Raw genomic sequence first — 16,342 nt, forward strand, 5'->3', positions numbered from 1 at the left:
CTTTCCTCCGGCCCTCGTGTCCGTGCCCTCCTGCTCGCTGGACGTCTGCCTTCTTCCTCTCTTTGCGCTCGGCCCGTTCCCGCCACACCTCCTGGGGCAGCTCATCCCGCCGCGCCTGGATCATCAGCACCTCACTGGAGTGCTGGCGCTCCAGCCTGGCTTCCCTGTGACTGTCCCTACTGTCCCTACTGTCTCTGTCCCTGTCTCTCTGCTGGGGCTCCGACCGGCTGCTCCCCGCCCGGTGGTCTCTGCTGCTGGGCTCGCTATTCAGCCTCTCCCTGCCCATCCCCTCCCTCCCCATCTCCTGGAGCACCACCTCGGCCATCACCGGCATGACCGGCGCTGGTTCCATTAACACAATATCTCTCTCCCTCTCTCTCTGCTCCCTCTCTCTCGCCTCCTTCTCCCTCACCTCTTTCTCTCTCACCTTCTCCAGCCTACAGGCCACCAGCATGGGCGTCACCATGTCGTCCATGTGTTTGATCTTAGGCTGCCGGAGGTACTGTGAGGCTTTCACCTCCACTGCTGCGGCTGCACCAGTCACCAAGGTTGCAGCTATCCCTTTGGCCTCGACCGCGGGGGTGACCAATCCTACTGCCAACCCCCTGGCTTCCGAGGCGGCAGTCCCCAACCCTGTTGCCACCCCTCGGACCTCCATGGCGGTTGTGGTCCCTAAATTTGTTGCTACCCCTCTGGCCTCCATGGCGGTTGTTCCCAGGCCGGCTGCCACCCCCACTACACCTCCAACCACTCCCCCCATCCCGGGGATGGCCCAGGCCTCCAGGCTGCTGCGGTAGCCACTAGAGCCGTTCATGATGGGGGTGTAGTTGGCCACGGTGGATCCCAAGCGGCGGGCCACGGAGGAGGGCAAGGGTTCCTGGGAGGGCCTTTCAGCTCTGTGCTCGGCCTGCTCGTAAATGATCCGTCTCATCAGGGGGGAGCCCTGGCTCCGGGCAGGGGACRTCTCCTGGGGGTCCAGGAACACCTTTCGACCCAACAGGGGGGTGGGAGGGAGCTTACTCTGCTCTGCTTTCATCTTCTCCACCTGGAACCAAATCGACGGTTAACTAAACATCAGCACTTCATAGTAGAATCCCCTCCACAACAAAATTAAGCATACCGTAAACATGAAGCCAATTGACAAGTCACTTCAAACAATCTGTGCTTTACAACCTCTTGTAAGCAACCAGAAGAAAGACGGCATCAGCTAAGGGGAGTGTTAGTTAGCTAGGGATAGTGACGGACCGTGGTGAGGCGTCGTAGCGAGCTGAAGCGCTCCTCCCAGGTGGCGGCGGCCTTGCGGAAGGCCTCGTGGCGGCGGATGAGCTGCTCCACCTCGTCCACGCTGGCGCCCAGCTCCATGCTGTTGATGAAGGGCTCCTGGGCCGTGAGCCAGGCCTCAGCCACCACCGCTTCCTGCGCAAACTGGTGCACCTCCAGCACTGAGGCAGAGGAGAAAGAGGAACTCAGTGTCTGAGAACAATTGGAATCACATCCCTCACACTGTTGCTCAGTTGTAGCTTACTGTGGTTCAAACTGTATTATGGAATGCCTTGGGATAATATCAATGAGAGACTCGAGGTGCCAGGTACTAGAGTAGTTACATTCAGGTAAAGTCAGAGGGACTCACTGTGCTGTAGGACCTCCCAGTGTTTGTCCCATTTCTCAGACAGCTCGTACTGCTTGGCCACCACCKTATCCAGCTTCTCCTTGATCTAAAAAGACAAAGCATTTCCATTGAGTTTAATCTCAACGAGTGACTGTAAATGTAATCTAAACTACAGTACCATCCTCTATGTTCTATGGCAGAACCCTGTCAACAGTGCTGTCACCTCCTCAGCAGCAGGGTTGCGCGCGGCCAGCAGCGTCTTGCCCATCTCGATGCACTGCAGCACACTCTTACTGCGCGCCTCCACCTCGCTCTTCAAGCTCTGGTGGTAGTTCATCAGTACCTCCACTGAGGACACATCCCTGAAAGGACCAGAGAGTCCAGAGCCCGTTATATCGCTACTCTCGAGAAAGTGCTGACAGTGAAGGAGAAGAGCACAGGGTTACACACCATGGAAGACAAGGCCTGTCAGCCCCATATACACCACCAGGCAGCCATTTGAAATAACACTATATTAAAACTTGCTTACAGTGCATTGCTTGACATTTTTTCATTATTATTTGTTTCTCTCTGTGTTTTCTGTGCTCTCTCTGCATCTCTTGGTGCAGCTCTCCATATTTGGCATTTCCGTAACATAAATGAGTTCCGTTTTGATTGTATTATGATAATGTGCTAAAATCAAAATAGGCCCCTGAACTTGCAGCTCAATCACATCTGATAGAGTACAGGGGGATGACACAGAGCAGTATGAGATACACCATAATACAAACCCTAAATATAGATATTTCATTGAATGTTTAACGAATGCCCCCTTTACATAAAAACAATACAATCTTCTAGTAAAGAGACACACAACTTCCTTTTGGACTTAGCTGAAGTAAATTATCTTTCAGCCTCTCCTAGGTGTTGAACTAAGGTTGCTAGGCCATAGTATTTCAACAAAAGGGTCAACTTTTTCTCACCTTCTTTTTTCTCTTGCTCACCTCACTTTAATAGAATGTGTATGCCTAAACCATAAATATACAATTGTGACCACAATTTATACCTTGGATTGTCCCCTGTGCCGATCTGAGAGATGATGCTGTCCATCCACATGATCTGGTCTCGCACCACCCCGAAGAACCGCAGCTTGTCTGTTGCCGTGGTGATCTGCACTCGGCACTCCTCGCAGGAAGTCAAGAGCTCTCCAGCAATGCATCACTTCCTGTTCCCGGCCGGCGATGGCCTCAGCCTCTGCCCGGCGTAGATGGTCCGGAGCTACCCGCACTCTCCTGGAGCTGCCTCACCTGGACACAGATAGACAGGGACGGGGGTGGTGAAATGACATAGGAATAACTACAAACACTGTAAAAATTACTGTGTAGAAAGTGATGAGAAAATGTAATGTAATGTGAAGTGTTACCACATTGACTGCTTGTTTTGTTCAGTCTTCCTTTTTAGCCTTATGTGCACGTAAAATAAAGTGATAGTGGGCGGGCCTCACCTGAGTGACGAGCAGCTGGATGTCGTGCTCGAAGCTCTGCATGAGCCTCTGCAGGGTGTGGTGTTGGCAGTGCCACCCGGCGTGCCCGCACCCGCGGCAGCTCCGCTGCTTATCATCGATTTGGGCCAAGACCTTCAGCACAATGGCATAACGGCCAATCGAGAGACACATCAAAACACGACACAGACCTGTATCCCTTGGCACCACTCTTATGGAAATAAATCGCTGCCTCACCGGGCAGTCGCGCAAGAACTTTTGGAGCTGGTGCGAGGCGGCCAGCATCTGTGCCCGGGTCTCCATGAGCTCCAGGAGGTCGGCCCAAGGCCTCGTTCACGCCGTCACTTGCCGGACGTCCCTCATGCCCGCGTCGGTCGTCGGTGCGTGGCCGTAGTTCGATCAGCTCGTCCACCATCTGGTTAACCGCCGTCACACGCCCCTGACCAACGCTGCCCGTCTCCGTCGCAAACTCTGTGAACTTCTCCGTGCAGGATCTGAAGGGGAGGAGAGAGAGCGAGGAGGAGAAGGAGGAGAGGAATGAAGGGATGATCAATATCTGTTTGGCCAAGCTAAGCACTGTGTCTAAAACACGGTAATGGGCGCACTTAGCAAAACAAATTCAATTTAATACATGCTACTTCCTTACTAAGCAAGTAAATCACAGTGCACTGTATACCATTCTCTTAAGCCTATTAACTCCGTTGCACACAGTTTTTTGACGACACACGCTATACTATAACAATATAGGCCATTTAGCCGCAGAGCTTTTATCCACAAAGCCGACTTACAGTCATGCAGGAATACAATTCCTACGTATGGGTCGGTCCCAGGAATCGAACCCACTACCCTACTGAGCTACAGAGGGACTACCAGGATTATCATATTGTTGAATCTTTGTCCACTTCAGGTCCCACTGACCGTGACGTGTTCACAAGTCCTGTCCCTTCATTCCTCGCGCGACCTGGCCACCACCTGCACCCTCTCAGACGATCACACTCGCTCCAGCTCGTCCACGCTCGCGGTTGAGCTGTGTAGAGCCGGATACTGCTGCTGCCAGACAAGACTTTCTTCTCCTCGTCACCATTGGTCCTTCAGCAACACGTACAGCCGGATCCATCTTCGACCACTGTGACGGCTTAGTGATCTGCTCACTGAGACACACTCCGCACACACACACACACACAGCAACACACACACCACACACACACACACACACACCACACACACACACACACACACACACACAAGCAACACACACACACCACACACCACACAACACACATCAGACCAGGGTTTGAGCACGAATAGTAAAAAGGCCAGGGTGAAATTGAGGGGTAATGGTGTGGGAGCTGAGATTCCTGAAGTAAAACCTCATTATGGACACCATTGTAAAACATTGAGCTGGGTATTACAGTGTTAGTTTTCCAGAAGGATCAAATTGAGGAGGATAAGACTTAGCAAAGCAAACTGAACACAACCTCGAAACAAACTACGGATCAACCCATAAAAAAAACCAACACCCTACTAGTGCAAGAAGATGCAGGCTCTTAGATCGACTAACAAGCTTAAGAGCTCAAGATGATTAGCGCCGTTAGCGTCGACACCAGATACAGAGAAGTATTATGACCCATGGCTGACCCTGATGGTCACCCATGATTCACTCTGCTGCCATAACAGAGTAACAGGAGGTCCATGACTGGCCTACTTTTACTGTTACTTACTGCCTTCTCTACAGGGGTTATGTCATTCAAGCCAGTCTGCCATTTACTACCGGGACTCCTCAGCACCCAGGTAACAGAGTTGGAAGAGGCCCTGGTATCCTCTTCAATCAAGTCACAAAAATTGAGATCCTTTAGTTCTCTATATGGGGATTTACCTTTGAGCTTTTAAGCAGTATTTATACAAATTTGTATTCATGGCACGACTACGTTTACAGACTCATAATAAACCAAATCTTTTGATCCCACCGAAAGTCGCCTTGGTGTGGCGTGACTCAGCGTGGCGTGTGAAAGTTTGGTGGGGCACAACACCTGACCTGTCTGGTCGTCCATCCCAGTAGCTGTTTCGCACTGTCGTGGTGAGAGAAGGCCTAATCGTCCTCAGCCGTTATCCATCTCTCCCGTCTGTCCCATAGTACCTAGAGTGCTCTCGTGTCAGTAGCTGCAAGGTGCTGCGGCTCATCGCCACCCCGGCTGGAGGAGCCGATGGGCAGCAACCACAAACACATGACAGTCCTTCTCACAAACTCTTGACAATGCTAACAATTCAAGGGGCAGTGTTAATCACAGGAGTTTCGGTGTGCATCCTAAATTCAAGAAGTGTGAGGACGAGTCTCGTAGTAATGGACGGTAGCAGAATTTGGTAAGAAATTGGACGTACGAAACATGTTTCCTAAGCGGGTGTTATGATGGCCATTCCATTTTGCCTCGCCTCTGCCGGCGTATTTATGAGCCGGTCCTCCCTCCTCAGCAGCCTCCCACTTGAGTGTTCATGTACATTGCTGATTCTGGAGGCGACACAATGACATTGCTACACCTAGTGCAGAATACAAACTCTATTCACTCTCTCAACAAAAAGCCAATCATCTGTTACTGTAAAACGGTCCTTCTAACACATGGGCAGATTTGAGTCAGTCTATCAGTGCCTTGTGTATTGGCTCCTAGGCCTCCTTAACCTTGCCCTTATTCCCGTTTCAATGCTATGTGAGCTCTCCTGTCTTGTCTGAGCCAAGGCCTCCAACCCAGATATTCGGCCGTCGTCAATCCTGGAGTACATCTGCTGGGCTAGGGTAAACATATGGCACTTCCAGCACCCCGCTGTACGATATCCATCATCCGTCTCGGCCGCACAGCAGACCCCACAGGCCCGCCTGAGTGCTCCAGCCCGTCCGCCCGCACTCAACAGTCAGTCCGGGGCTGTGGACTGCGGCTGTGATGACTGATCAGTTACGCGTGCCGTTTCCGACGCATACCATCCACCCTCGCCCCGGAATGGCTTCACCTCGCTTTAGCTTCCCTCTGCTAGAGTTCATGGGGGGGGGGGGGGGAAGCGGGAAGGCGAACAGAACACAGACCGATGTCCCAGATAGATAGATAGACATGCTACGTAAAGATCGTGCGTTATCTCCTCAGCTAGCTGCACACAACCAACCTGGATTTTCTTCTTCCAATGACGCTTGCTGCACAGCGCAGATAGACTCGGAAGCCTGCATCCCTGCACGTGCCGCCGGCAGCAGGCGCCAGCTCCTTGCAACCCACAGCGCAAACACACATTCACGAGTTACACACTAGCAAAAGCAAGCTAACATGCAACACCTGCGTACTTGTTCTGAAGGTTATCACCAGCCTAGTGGCCACCTATGCAGTCTTTAAGCTCAGATGTTACTACACCTTCTTCAAGATAACATCTTCCAACAAACAAAAAAGGAGGGCTATGTCGCCGATAAAGCAACACTTAACCCTTGTCGAGTGGACACTTGTAGTCACACATTTTAGAAGGCAATGTAATGCGTTGAAGTGGTCTGAGTAGACCGAGGGAGGTCGTGCGAGGTGTCTCAAGTGTACAGTAATGACGTATGTAACTGTCACAGATGTCGTTACGCGTTGGCATACGCATTCGCACTTATTCTTTCCATGGGTCAATAACATCTCTTCAAGGAGTTGACATCACCGGCACAGCACTCTGGAACAATCTTCGAGTCCACCGAAACTGGGTACGCGGCACTGTCGCCTCACTTGAGCGAGCCAGAGGATAGAGCCTAATCGGCTCCGATAGGCGGACGATGCGTGTCTCCACGGCCGCACATGGCAGCCCTCGGCTGACCCGTGTACCATGAACCTGCGGCCCTGCTGGGGGGTATGAGGCGCGCACCCTATGCGTACCCCACCTCACTGCCACGGCCCACCTTCCTGAAGCTATACCACTCCTCCATCTGACACTACCATCAGTCTGAGAGAGGACCGGGGGATGCTGTGAGAAGGGAAGGAGGCTTGAATGGAACGCAAAGAGGGATGGGAACTCTGAAGTGTATTTGGGGCCAGGGCGACGCGTGACGAAGGGAGGAGCATAAGGATTAGGTTAGGAATAAAGAGAGGGGAGGAAGTCCATGGCGACAAGACGAGAGCCCTGGTGCGTAGTTGACTTGAGAGGCAATATAACATTGGTTACCTCATATCATCATTTGGTGGACACAAACATCGGTGGAGATCCCGAGAGGTGACAGTAGTGTCACTGAGGCTACTACTTCGAAAAGTGGGCCAGATGCAAAGATCGTGTTGCAATGAGTTGCCATGGTAAAAGTGAATGTAGAGTAGAAGGAGCAGTATGAGGTCGATCCAATCCCTTACGAATTCACATGAATGATTTGACTTTGAGCGACATTCTTAGGAATTGGAGGAAAAAGAGCCTTCGGGCATGGCTGAGCCTCAGTACCTTCTATCTGGTTAAATGAATTCCCCTGACATTCTCAGAGACACATATCAGAGACTAGTACGAGAAATAAAGCGACACTTATCTATTGGCTTACACCACAAACGTTACCCAAAGCGCCATATGCATTAACACGAAGTAAAATAAAAATGGGAATTTGAACATTATTTCTAACTTTGACAGAGAATGGTCCTTGAATTAATAAGAGAGACCACTTTCTTAGTCTCACGCAGACAACAACACACATACAGTGGAGTGAGGATTTTCATAACATATTTCCATATGAAGCTAAATGTTTAGAGTTTCCGGAGACGACGGCAAAGAATAATTCTGCTCACACCATAGATCACAGGAGCTGTGTAACAGGCGAGGGACGAGGTATGAGACAAGTGGACTTCTGCTCCACAAACAAGCATCCCAAAAAGTCAACAGCGTTCGCCCCAGCAAGTGACCCAGAAAATGGAGATGATCGACAATGATATCGTGCTCGACAACCAAAATGAGATCCACCCAGGATGAACAGCAGACGGATGGATTCAAACAGTGTAAGATCTAATCGCTACACAGCGCGCATAGATCACAGAGTGAACAGCAGGCATGTATGGAGATATAGGATTACTGCGACACACCAATATGATCACAGGGTGACAACGAGCAGATGGATGAACAGTATAACTCTGCTCATCACCAACGCATTCACCAGGGGTGAATAGTCAGGACGAATATAGACAGTGATTCTGCTCACACCATAGATCACAGAGTGAACAGCAGGACGGGATGAGTGAGTGGTAGTGGCTGGAAGGAAGCAGAAAGAAAGAAAAAAATATCAAAATTAGAGTACAAAAGGGATAAAGAAAGAAATTAAGAGAGAAAAAGGAAAGGACAGGGAGGTAAAGACAGGAAAGGAAGAAAGAAAAAATTAAAGGAAGGAAGGAAGGAAGTAAGGAAAGGAAAGGAAGGAATTAAAGGAAAAGAAAGGAAAGGAAAGAAAAGGAAAGAAAAGGAGATTGGAGTACCCATGAGAGAAATTAACTGAAGTGAAAAGGTTACTGTACCCCTGGATGGAGGTTGGGTGGTGGAGCGTACTGTACACAAAGCACAATGGCAGGCTGAAAAGGAACTGTAAGCAGCCCTTAGAGGCAGCATGCTGTTGGAGAGGAGAATGAGAGACGCATGATGAAATGATAAGATGTATGGTGGACCCAGTAGTAGTGACAGAACAGAGGTAGAGCATCCTGGACAGTAAAAAGCATGAACCTCCTCCTACTGTATAGGTTGTTGGCTAGCATCAACATTAGTGTTTATTCAAATGTAGCACAGGCTACATTTTGTCTAAAAGTAATTGTCCAGTGAAAATCTAACTTTTAACAGTTCATATTCTGTTGACTCATACCCAAATAATGTTGTTGACTCATCCTACACTCGTATTTGTGGCCAAAGCATAAAATTGAATTTTAAAAATACATTTTAAAAAAACACCTCAAACTTGTATCTCAAACAGACCTTTTATAAAATGCTTGCTATTTCCTGAGGAGGATGAGCTGGCCAATCAGTGGTCTACTAGCGTTCATATTTTTTGGAACCAGTATACGCCTCCACCATTCAGGTTGTTGGGGTACACCCACACCATTCCAACACAGAAACGCAGCTTTTTAACATAAGCAATTATTTAACTCATATTGTAATTAATTATAGCTCATTTTTCATAGAAATCTGGAAACACTGAACAGTTACTACAACCCAGTATGTATTGTAGAGCCATGCTTTCGGTGGAATGGTCTGACTCTCCAATGACAGCCCATTGGAGTGTAGGCCAAGCTTACTGGTGATGCGTTGAGTGCCAATTGCTCTTGTTAAACAAAAGCCTATGGCAGCACGGCATTCATAGAAAATGGATGATAAAGGATTAGTAATTCACACAGAACAACCCTAGGTTTTTGTATATAGAGATACACTGCGATATTCAACAACTTTAACCTACATTTTCATTATGTATGACAATAGCTTCACCATACCCAAAAATATTCCCAACTACTCCTAACTGATCACCAAAACCTAAAACTGTAACAGTAGTTGAACCATATGAGGAAGAGGAAGAGACCTGGAGCTTCTTGAGATGCTTGTTGACGCTAGTCAGGTCCTGACCCTGGTCCACGTAGCCCAGTTGTCCCTCCAGCTGGTGCAGCCGATGGTCCAGGCTGGTGTAGCTCTGCACCAGCAGGTCGGCCCGGTTGGCTTCAAACAGCTGGCGGGCCTTGGCCTGGGTGGTGCTCTCCAGATCCTGCCAACACTCCCGGATCTCCCCCAGCTTCCTCCGCACCACCGGGCCCAGCTCGGGCTTCTCCTGGATCAACTGCTGGCCCTCCTGGAGGATGGAGTGGGGGGGGGTAGGTGGAGGATAGGAAGAAGAGGTTGAGAGAGATGTAGGATGGCGGTTGAAGGTTAGGGTAATGGAGAGGGAGCATGAGGAGATGGAGCAGAGAGAAAGGGAGATGGGGGGGGGAGAGAGGTTAGAATTATTAGATATTGATGAGTGGAAGTTATAATAACATGAAAATAAAGTAATATTTACACCACTTATGGAACATTGGTGTCATAAACAATCTACTGTCGTAAATATAGGATTTTATCCATTGAAATCATTCTGTAAATAGTTCCATCATAGGCAGAAACAATTTGAGACTACCACGTTGGCAGTTTACCATATGGGAACATACATTTAAGCACTTTGTTACACCTGCTGATGTACATCTGATTGATAAGGAGTTGGCTATGGTTTTTCTAGATCTTTATTCTGGTAGGTAAATAAAATGGGTTCTAAGTTACCACGTAAATTGACAAAGAAAATGCCTTCATTGTTAGCTTGTAAGCATGAGCTGTGATTCAGTGGTACACCTTTACGAGGCTACAGCTCCAGACCAGCTGCTCCTGACTCTGGCCTATCAGTGCACATCAAATTGGGTTAGGAGGGCTTGCTTTGCCCAGGCAGCCCAGAAAACCACTTCACCTTTAGAGGTCTGAGCTCACAGATAAAACGCACTTCTCATAACATCATTTCACTTCCTGATTGAATCATCTGGTATGGATCTCTCCTTTGTCTGTCTTCATCAGTTTGGAGGTTTCAGGTTTGACTCATTTCTTGTTGATTTCATTCACGACACACAGGTGTTTTCAGAATAGATCCAGATTTAAAAGCTCTCTGCATAGTCACGATTCTTTCCAGTAAGCCTAGCTTAATCGCATAACAACCGCAACCCCAGAGACTGAGCCAGCGAATGAGAGGAGAGCACACTGAGTTGCTGCCTGCCGTGACACACCATCACAGACTCAGAGAGGCAGACAGACATACACTTGCTCTCTCTCTGTCTCTCTCTCATGTGCGCCTGAGTGCACGCAAGTGTTCCAGGCAACGGGGGTTGTAAACTACGCAATCATCTCACTTAATATTCGCCGCCATGGAGACACATCAGCCAGTGACGACCGGAGAGGAGATTTAACTTACCCATGATCTAACATCTCCCCCCCATTGTAATTCACTCTCTGTCAGAGGTGGGTTGTGTGTGTGTGTGGGGGGGGGGGATGGATCTGCTGGATCTGAGTGAGTCAGCACAGCAGAGCTCACAGATATTACGCTCAAGGACATAAAACAAGGATGGCCTGCCTGAACTCACCATTTCCCCAAGGCACCATAAAGAGCCTATAGGGCCGCCCACCCAAAAAAATCTATTTGCATTTCAAGCCCCTGTAATGTAATTCACTGATTGGAGTTAAGTGTGCATTTCATGTGGAAGGATTGAAATGCTAGTTAGTTAATTCACTTTGTGATCAGTTAAAAACAGTCCCGTTCCTCCGAAACACAGTACTGCTTCTGCTTAAGGCTCAGAACAAGAAAGCATAGAAATATCTCTATTGTATACTCCAGTTGGGAGGACATTTGCTTTTCTGCTGCGCTTAACGGCTGCACCGTCAGTGGAGTATCCTCTTCCCTCCGATCCATCTCTGTCTTCTCACGATCTGCCCACACAAAGGATGTCCTCATTTGGAGAAGCACACCCCAGCTGCACTGTGAAGGGACACACTCCCAACTGGGCCAAAATATCTCAGCATGCATATGTTACTTTCCTGATCACCAGATGAGTGGGGCAGCAAGGGTATTCTACCCAACTCGTAGACTTCGTCAGTACAATGTTCAAAACAAGTTCATTAGTAACCAAAAGGACCAGGAAAAGTTGAATTACCATAATGACCACAAAAATAACAGATGGCAATGAAAAACAGAATCATCACTATGTGATCATGTATGCAATATCAAACATCTGTTATTGAATTATAATCACATCAAGTGTGGCCATTGCGTTTGGCTGGTTGTGTCCACGGAAGCTATTGTGTCAATATTACTCCATGTGTGAAGGCCTGGAGGCATAAATCTGCCTGGGAGGACCAGACACAGTCACGTGATTATGCTGAGGGTACCATGGCCATACGTGCCAGCAGGCATCAAGAGGAGTCAACATATATCAATGAGTGTTTTGAAGGAAATATCAAGCCTTGTGAAGATTGTCCTATGTCCTTCGTCACTTGATCTAAGGCCATGCCTTATAATGAAGCCAGACATTGTTTATGAAATGGTTTATGGGAAGCACATTTATTAATAAACTATTTATGTGTGGATAGTGATGTCCTTTTGATGGGTGATCACCTGGAGAAGTAAAGAATACACGTTAGAGATTCTGGTCACTCGCCGACAATTGGTTGAGGGCGCAAACCTGTTGTTGTGCGTCACCCAGGCCAGTATATAACTCTTTGGGCTCTATTTTCTTCTGGTGTTAAGGCGTTGCTAGTGTCAAACCCAAGCTCTTTGGCAATTTAGTGCCTTCTGCCTAAGTGTGCACACATTGCCTTGTGCTCATGGAACGAGAGATGGGATTTATGATATCATCATCGTCCATGGGTTAATGGTGAGAAAGTTCACGGCTTGAATGCAATTTTGTCTGCTATTTCTGGAGAAGTGCAAATATGATCTGTAAAATGGCTTCCTGGTGTTCATAAAACGTTACATTTGCGAGCAGTATAACTTTGAGTGGACGTAACTCCTTTCTCTTTATATTGGATCTTTATCCAGCTCCTGTGAAAAGTTTGGATGTGCGTAAAACCCTGCATAGTCTAAGTTGGCTTGTGTGTATTACACGTCCACAGGGAGAAACTGTATTTACAGATAGCCTATTTTTTTTTTAAGTTGTTGTTTCGTTTTATTTGAATTCGATCTTTTCAGTCCAGACTGCAATTTACAGTAGGCCTAGCCCCTATATCAGTGCAAATGCTATAGCCTATAATGTTAAATTTATTTTAATCAGTGAGAAGTAGGCATTGGTCTGAAGCCGAAAAATAAATTCAATTCACAATGTGTACTGCTCTACCAAGGTTTTCCAACACACAACTTTGACCTACAACAGTAGTTACATTGCTTTCAGCAAGTATTCATACCCTTTGACCTAGTCCACATTTTGTTGTGTAACAGCCTGAATTCAAAACATATTAAATAGATTTTTTTTCTCTCACCCCTCTACATGCAATAGCCCATAATGACAAAGTGAAAAATAGTTTAAATTTTTTGGGAGAAATATCTCATTTACATAAGTATTCACACCCTTGAGTCAAAACATATTAGAATCACCTTTGGCAACGATTACAGATGTATCTTTTTTGGTAAATCTTTGCACACCTGGATTATTCAATATTTGCAAATTATTATTTTTATCCTAAAAACATTGCCAATCATACCCATAACATGATGCAGCCACAACCATGCTTGAAAATATGAAGAGTGGTACTCAGTGATGTGTTGTGTTGGATTTGCCACAAACATAAATCAAATTAAATTGTATTTGTCACGTGCGCCGAATACAACCTTACCGTGAAATGCTTACTTACAAGCCCTTAACCAATCATGCAGTTCAAGAAATGGAGTTAAGAAAATATTTACTAAATAAACTAAAAGTAAAAAAATCGAATCTAATCAAAAAGTAACACAAGAAAATTACATAACAATAACGAGGCTATATACAGGGGGTACCGGTACCGAGTCAATGTGTCGGGGTACAGGTTAGTCGAGGTAATTTGTAAAGTGACTATGCATAGATAATGAACAACGAGTGGGGGGAGGCGGGGGTCAATGTAAATAGCCCGGGTGGCCATTTTATTAATTGTTGTTCAGCAGTCTTATGGCAACATACTGACTCAACTCCAGCCACTTTAATAATGGGAATTTGATGGAAATGTATGTAAAAATGTATCACTAGCCACTTTAAACAATGCCACTTAATATAATGTTTACATACCCTACATTACTCATCTCATATGTATATACTGTACTCTATATCATCTACTGCATCTTGCCATCTTTATGTAATACATGTATCACTAGCCACTTTAAACTATGCCACTTTATGTTTATATACCCTACATTACTCATCTCATATGTATATACTGTACTCTATACCATCTACTGCATCTTGCCTATGCCGTTCTNATGTATCACTAGCCACTTTAAACTATGCACTTTATGTTTACATACCCTACATTACTCATCTCATATGTATATACTGTACTCGATACCATCTACTGCATCTTGCCTATGCCGTTCTGTACCATCACTCATTCATATATCTTTATGTACATATTCTTTATCCCTTTACACTTGTGTGTATAAGGTAGTAGTTGTGGAATTGTTAGGTTAGAATACTCGTTGGTTATTACTGCATTGTCGGAACTAGAAGCACAAGCATTTCGCTACACTTCCATTAACATCTGCTAACCATGTGTATGTGACAAATAAAATTTGATTTGATTTGATTTAGAAGCTGTTAAGGAGCCTTTAGGTCCTAGACTTGGCGCTCCTTTACCGCTTGCCCTGTGGTAGCAGAGAGAACAGTCTATGACTTGGGTGACTGGAGTCTTTGACAATGTTTTTGGCCTCCCTCTGACATTGCCTAGTATATACTGTAGGTCCTGGATGTCAGGAAGCTGGGCCCCAGTGATGTACTGGCCCGTACACACTACCCTCTGTAGCGCTTTATGGTCAGATGTCGAGCAGTTGCCATACCAGGCGGTGATGCAAACGGTCAGGATGCTCTCGATGGTGCAGCTGTAGAACTTTGAGGATCTGGGGACCCATGCCAAAACATAACAGTTTGTATTCAGTACATAAAGTACATTTCTTTGCCATATTTTTTGCAGCTTTACTTTAATGCCTTATTGCAAACAGAATGCATGTTTGGAATATTTGTATTCTGTACAGGCTTCCTTCTTTTTACTCTGTAATTTGGGCTAGTATTGTGGAGTATCTACAATGTTGTTGGTCTATCCTCAGTTTTTTCCTATCACATCCGTTAAACTGTTTTAAAGTCCCCATTGGCCTCATGGTGAAATCCCTGAGCAGTTTCCTTCCTCTCCGGCAACTGAGTTAGGAAGGAAGCCTGTATCTTTGTAGTGACTGGGTGTATTGATACTCCAAAGAATAATTCATAACTTCACCATGCTCAAAGGAATATTCAGTGCCTGCTTTTTAATCATCTACAAATAGGTGATCTTCTTTGCAAGGGACCATACAGATAATTGTACAGTATGTGTGGGGTAAAGAGATGAGGTAGTCATTTAAAAATCATGTTAAACATTATTATTGCGCAATCGTCCATGCAACTTATTATGTGACTTGATAAGCACATTTTTACTCCTGAACATATTTAGGCTTGCCATAACAAAGGGGTTAAATACTAATTGACTCAAGACATTTCAGCTTTGAATTTTTAATGAATGTGTAAAAGTGTCTAAAAACATAATTCCACTTTGACATTATGGGGTATTGTGTCTAGCGCCAGTGACACAAAATCTCAATTTTATCCATTTTAAATTCAGGCTGTAACACAACAACATGTGGAAAAAGTCAAGGTGTGTGAATACTTTCTGAAGGCAGTGTATGTTGGTCTATTGTACTTCCAATGATGTGTAGGCAGGTTAGTTAGGTTTCCAACCTTCTCAAACAGCCTAATTCATACTCTTAGAGGAGGTGGTCTCACAATAATGCAACGTCTCAGTTCTTTCACTCAGTACTGAGTGAATGTTTATTTCTCTAGCTTGTTTAAAAACAAAAGAGTCTAAAACTATTTCATTTTATCACAGAGCTAACGAAGTTAGCAAGCATGGCATTTTCTTTTGACTGCGCACAGGCCTCGCAAGTAATAGAAATAGAATTATAAATAAATTATAAAATAAATAGAATTTGCTCTGGATCTTCTAACAGTCATGCGTCTGTTCTGGGGTGCACATGTATTATGAATTAGCAGCGTGGCGATTTTCCCAAGTTCAGTGCATCTAACTGCCTATAATAGCATCCAAGGATAATCAGTAGCTTATTTGTTTGTGCTCTGGTTACACGCAACTGTCCAGGTCAGCAGTTTACACATTTTACTACACCCGCAATAACATCTGCTAAATATGTGACTAATAAAATTGTATTTGATTTGGACTTCACCCATATGAAAAACCTCCCATAGCACAATATACCTAGCTTGCTAGCTACCTTCCTCTTGCTTCTCATCCAACCCGGCGTTAGTTAGCTAGCTACAGCTGTTAGCCTTATACTAGCTAGCTGCTACTGTTGCGTAGAAAACGAGTTGCACACAGTTTTAGAACTCAGATTCAGCTGAAAAGATGTTAGCATTGTCAGAAATGCTAAGAAAAGGTAGCACATCATTGGTTTATATTGGGCAGAAATGTGCACGTTAGAGCAGTAAATTGTGAATTGAATCAAAACTGTTGCACCTAAA

General features: G+C 45.9%; 1 protein-coding gene across 1 annotated transcript in view; it reads right to left on the bottom strand.

Annotated features, from left to right (window-relative positions):
• LOC111949720 (spectrin beta chain, non-erythrocytic 4-like) overlaps window positions 1–16,342 on the bottom strand; it is a 61,443-nt gene that overhangs the window by 6,287 nt on the left and 38,814 nt on the right. Inside the window, 12 exon segments of the mRNA XM_070433958.1 lie at window positions 1–1,045; window positions 1,246–1,442; window positions 1,631–1,715; window positions 1,833–1,971; window positions 2,655–2,795; window positions 2,797–2,842; window positions 2,845–2,868; window positions 2,871–2,895; window positions 3,093–3,224; window positions 3,346–3,583; window positions 6,240–6,334; window positions 9,619–9,882. Coding sequence (XP_070290059.1) covers window positions 1–1,045; window positions 1,246–1,442; window positions 1,631–1,715; window positions 1,833–1,971; window positions 2,655–2,795; window positions 2,797–2,842; window positions 2,845–2,868; window positions 2,871–2,895; window positions 3,093–3,224; window positions 3,346–3,583; window positions 6,240–6,334; window positions 9,619–9,882 — 2,431 coding nt within the window.

This window comes from Salvelinus sp. IW2-2015, linkage group LG22, assembly GCF_002910315.2.
Source record: "Salvelinus sp. IW2-2015 linkage group LG22, ASM291031v2, whole genome shotgun sequence".
Lineage (NCBI taxonomy): Eukaryota > Metazoa > Chordata > Actinopteri > Salmoniformes > Salmonidae > Salvelinus > Salvelinus sp. IW2-2015.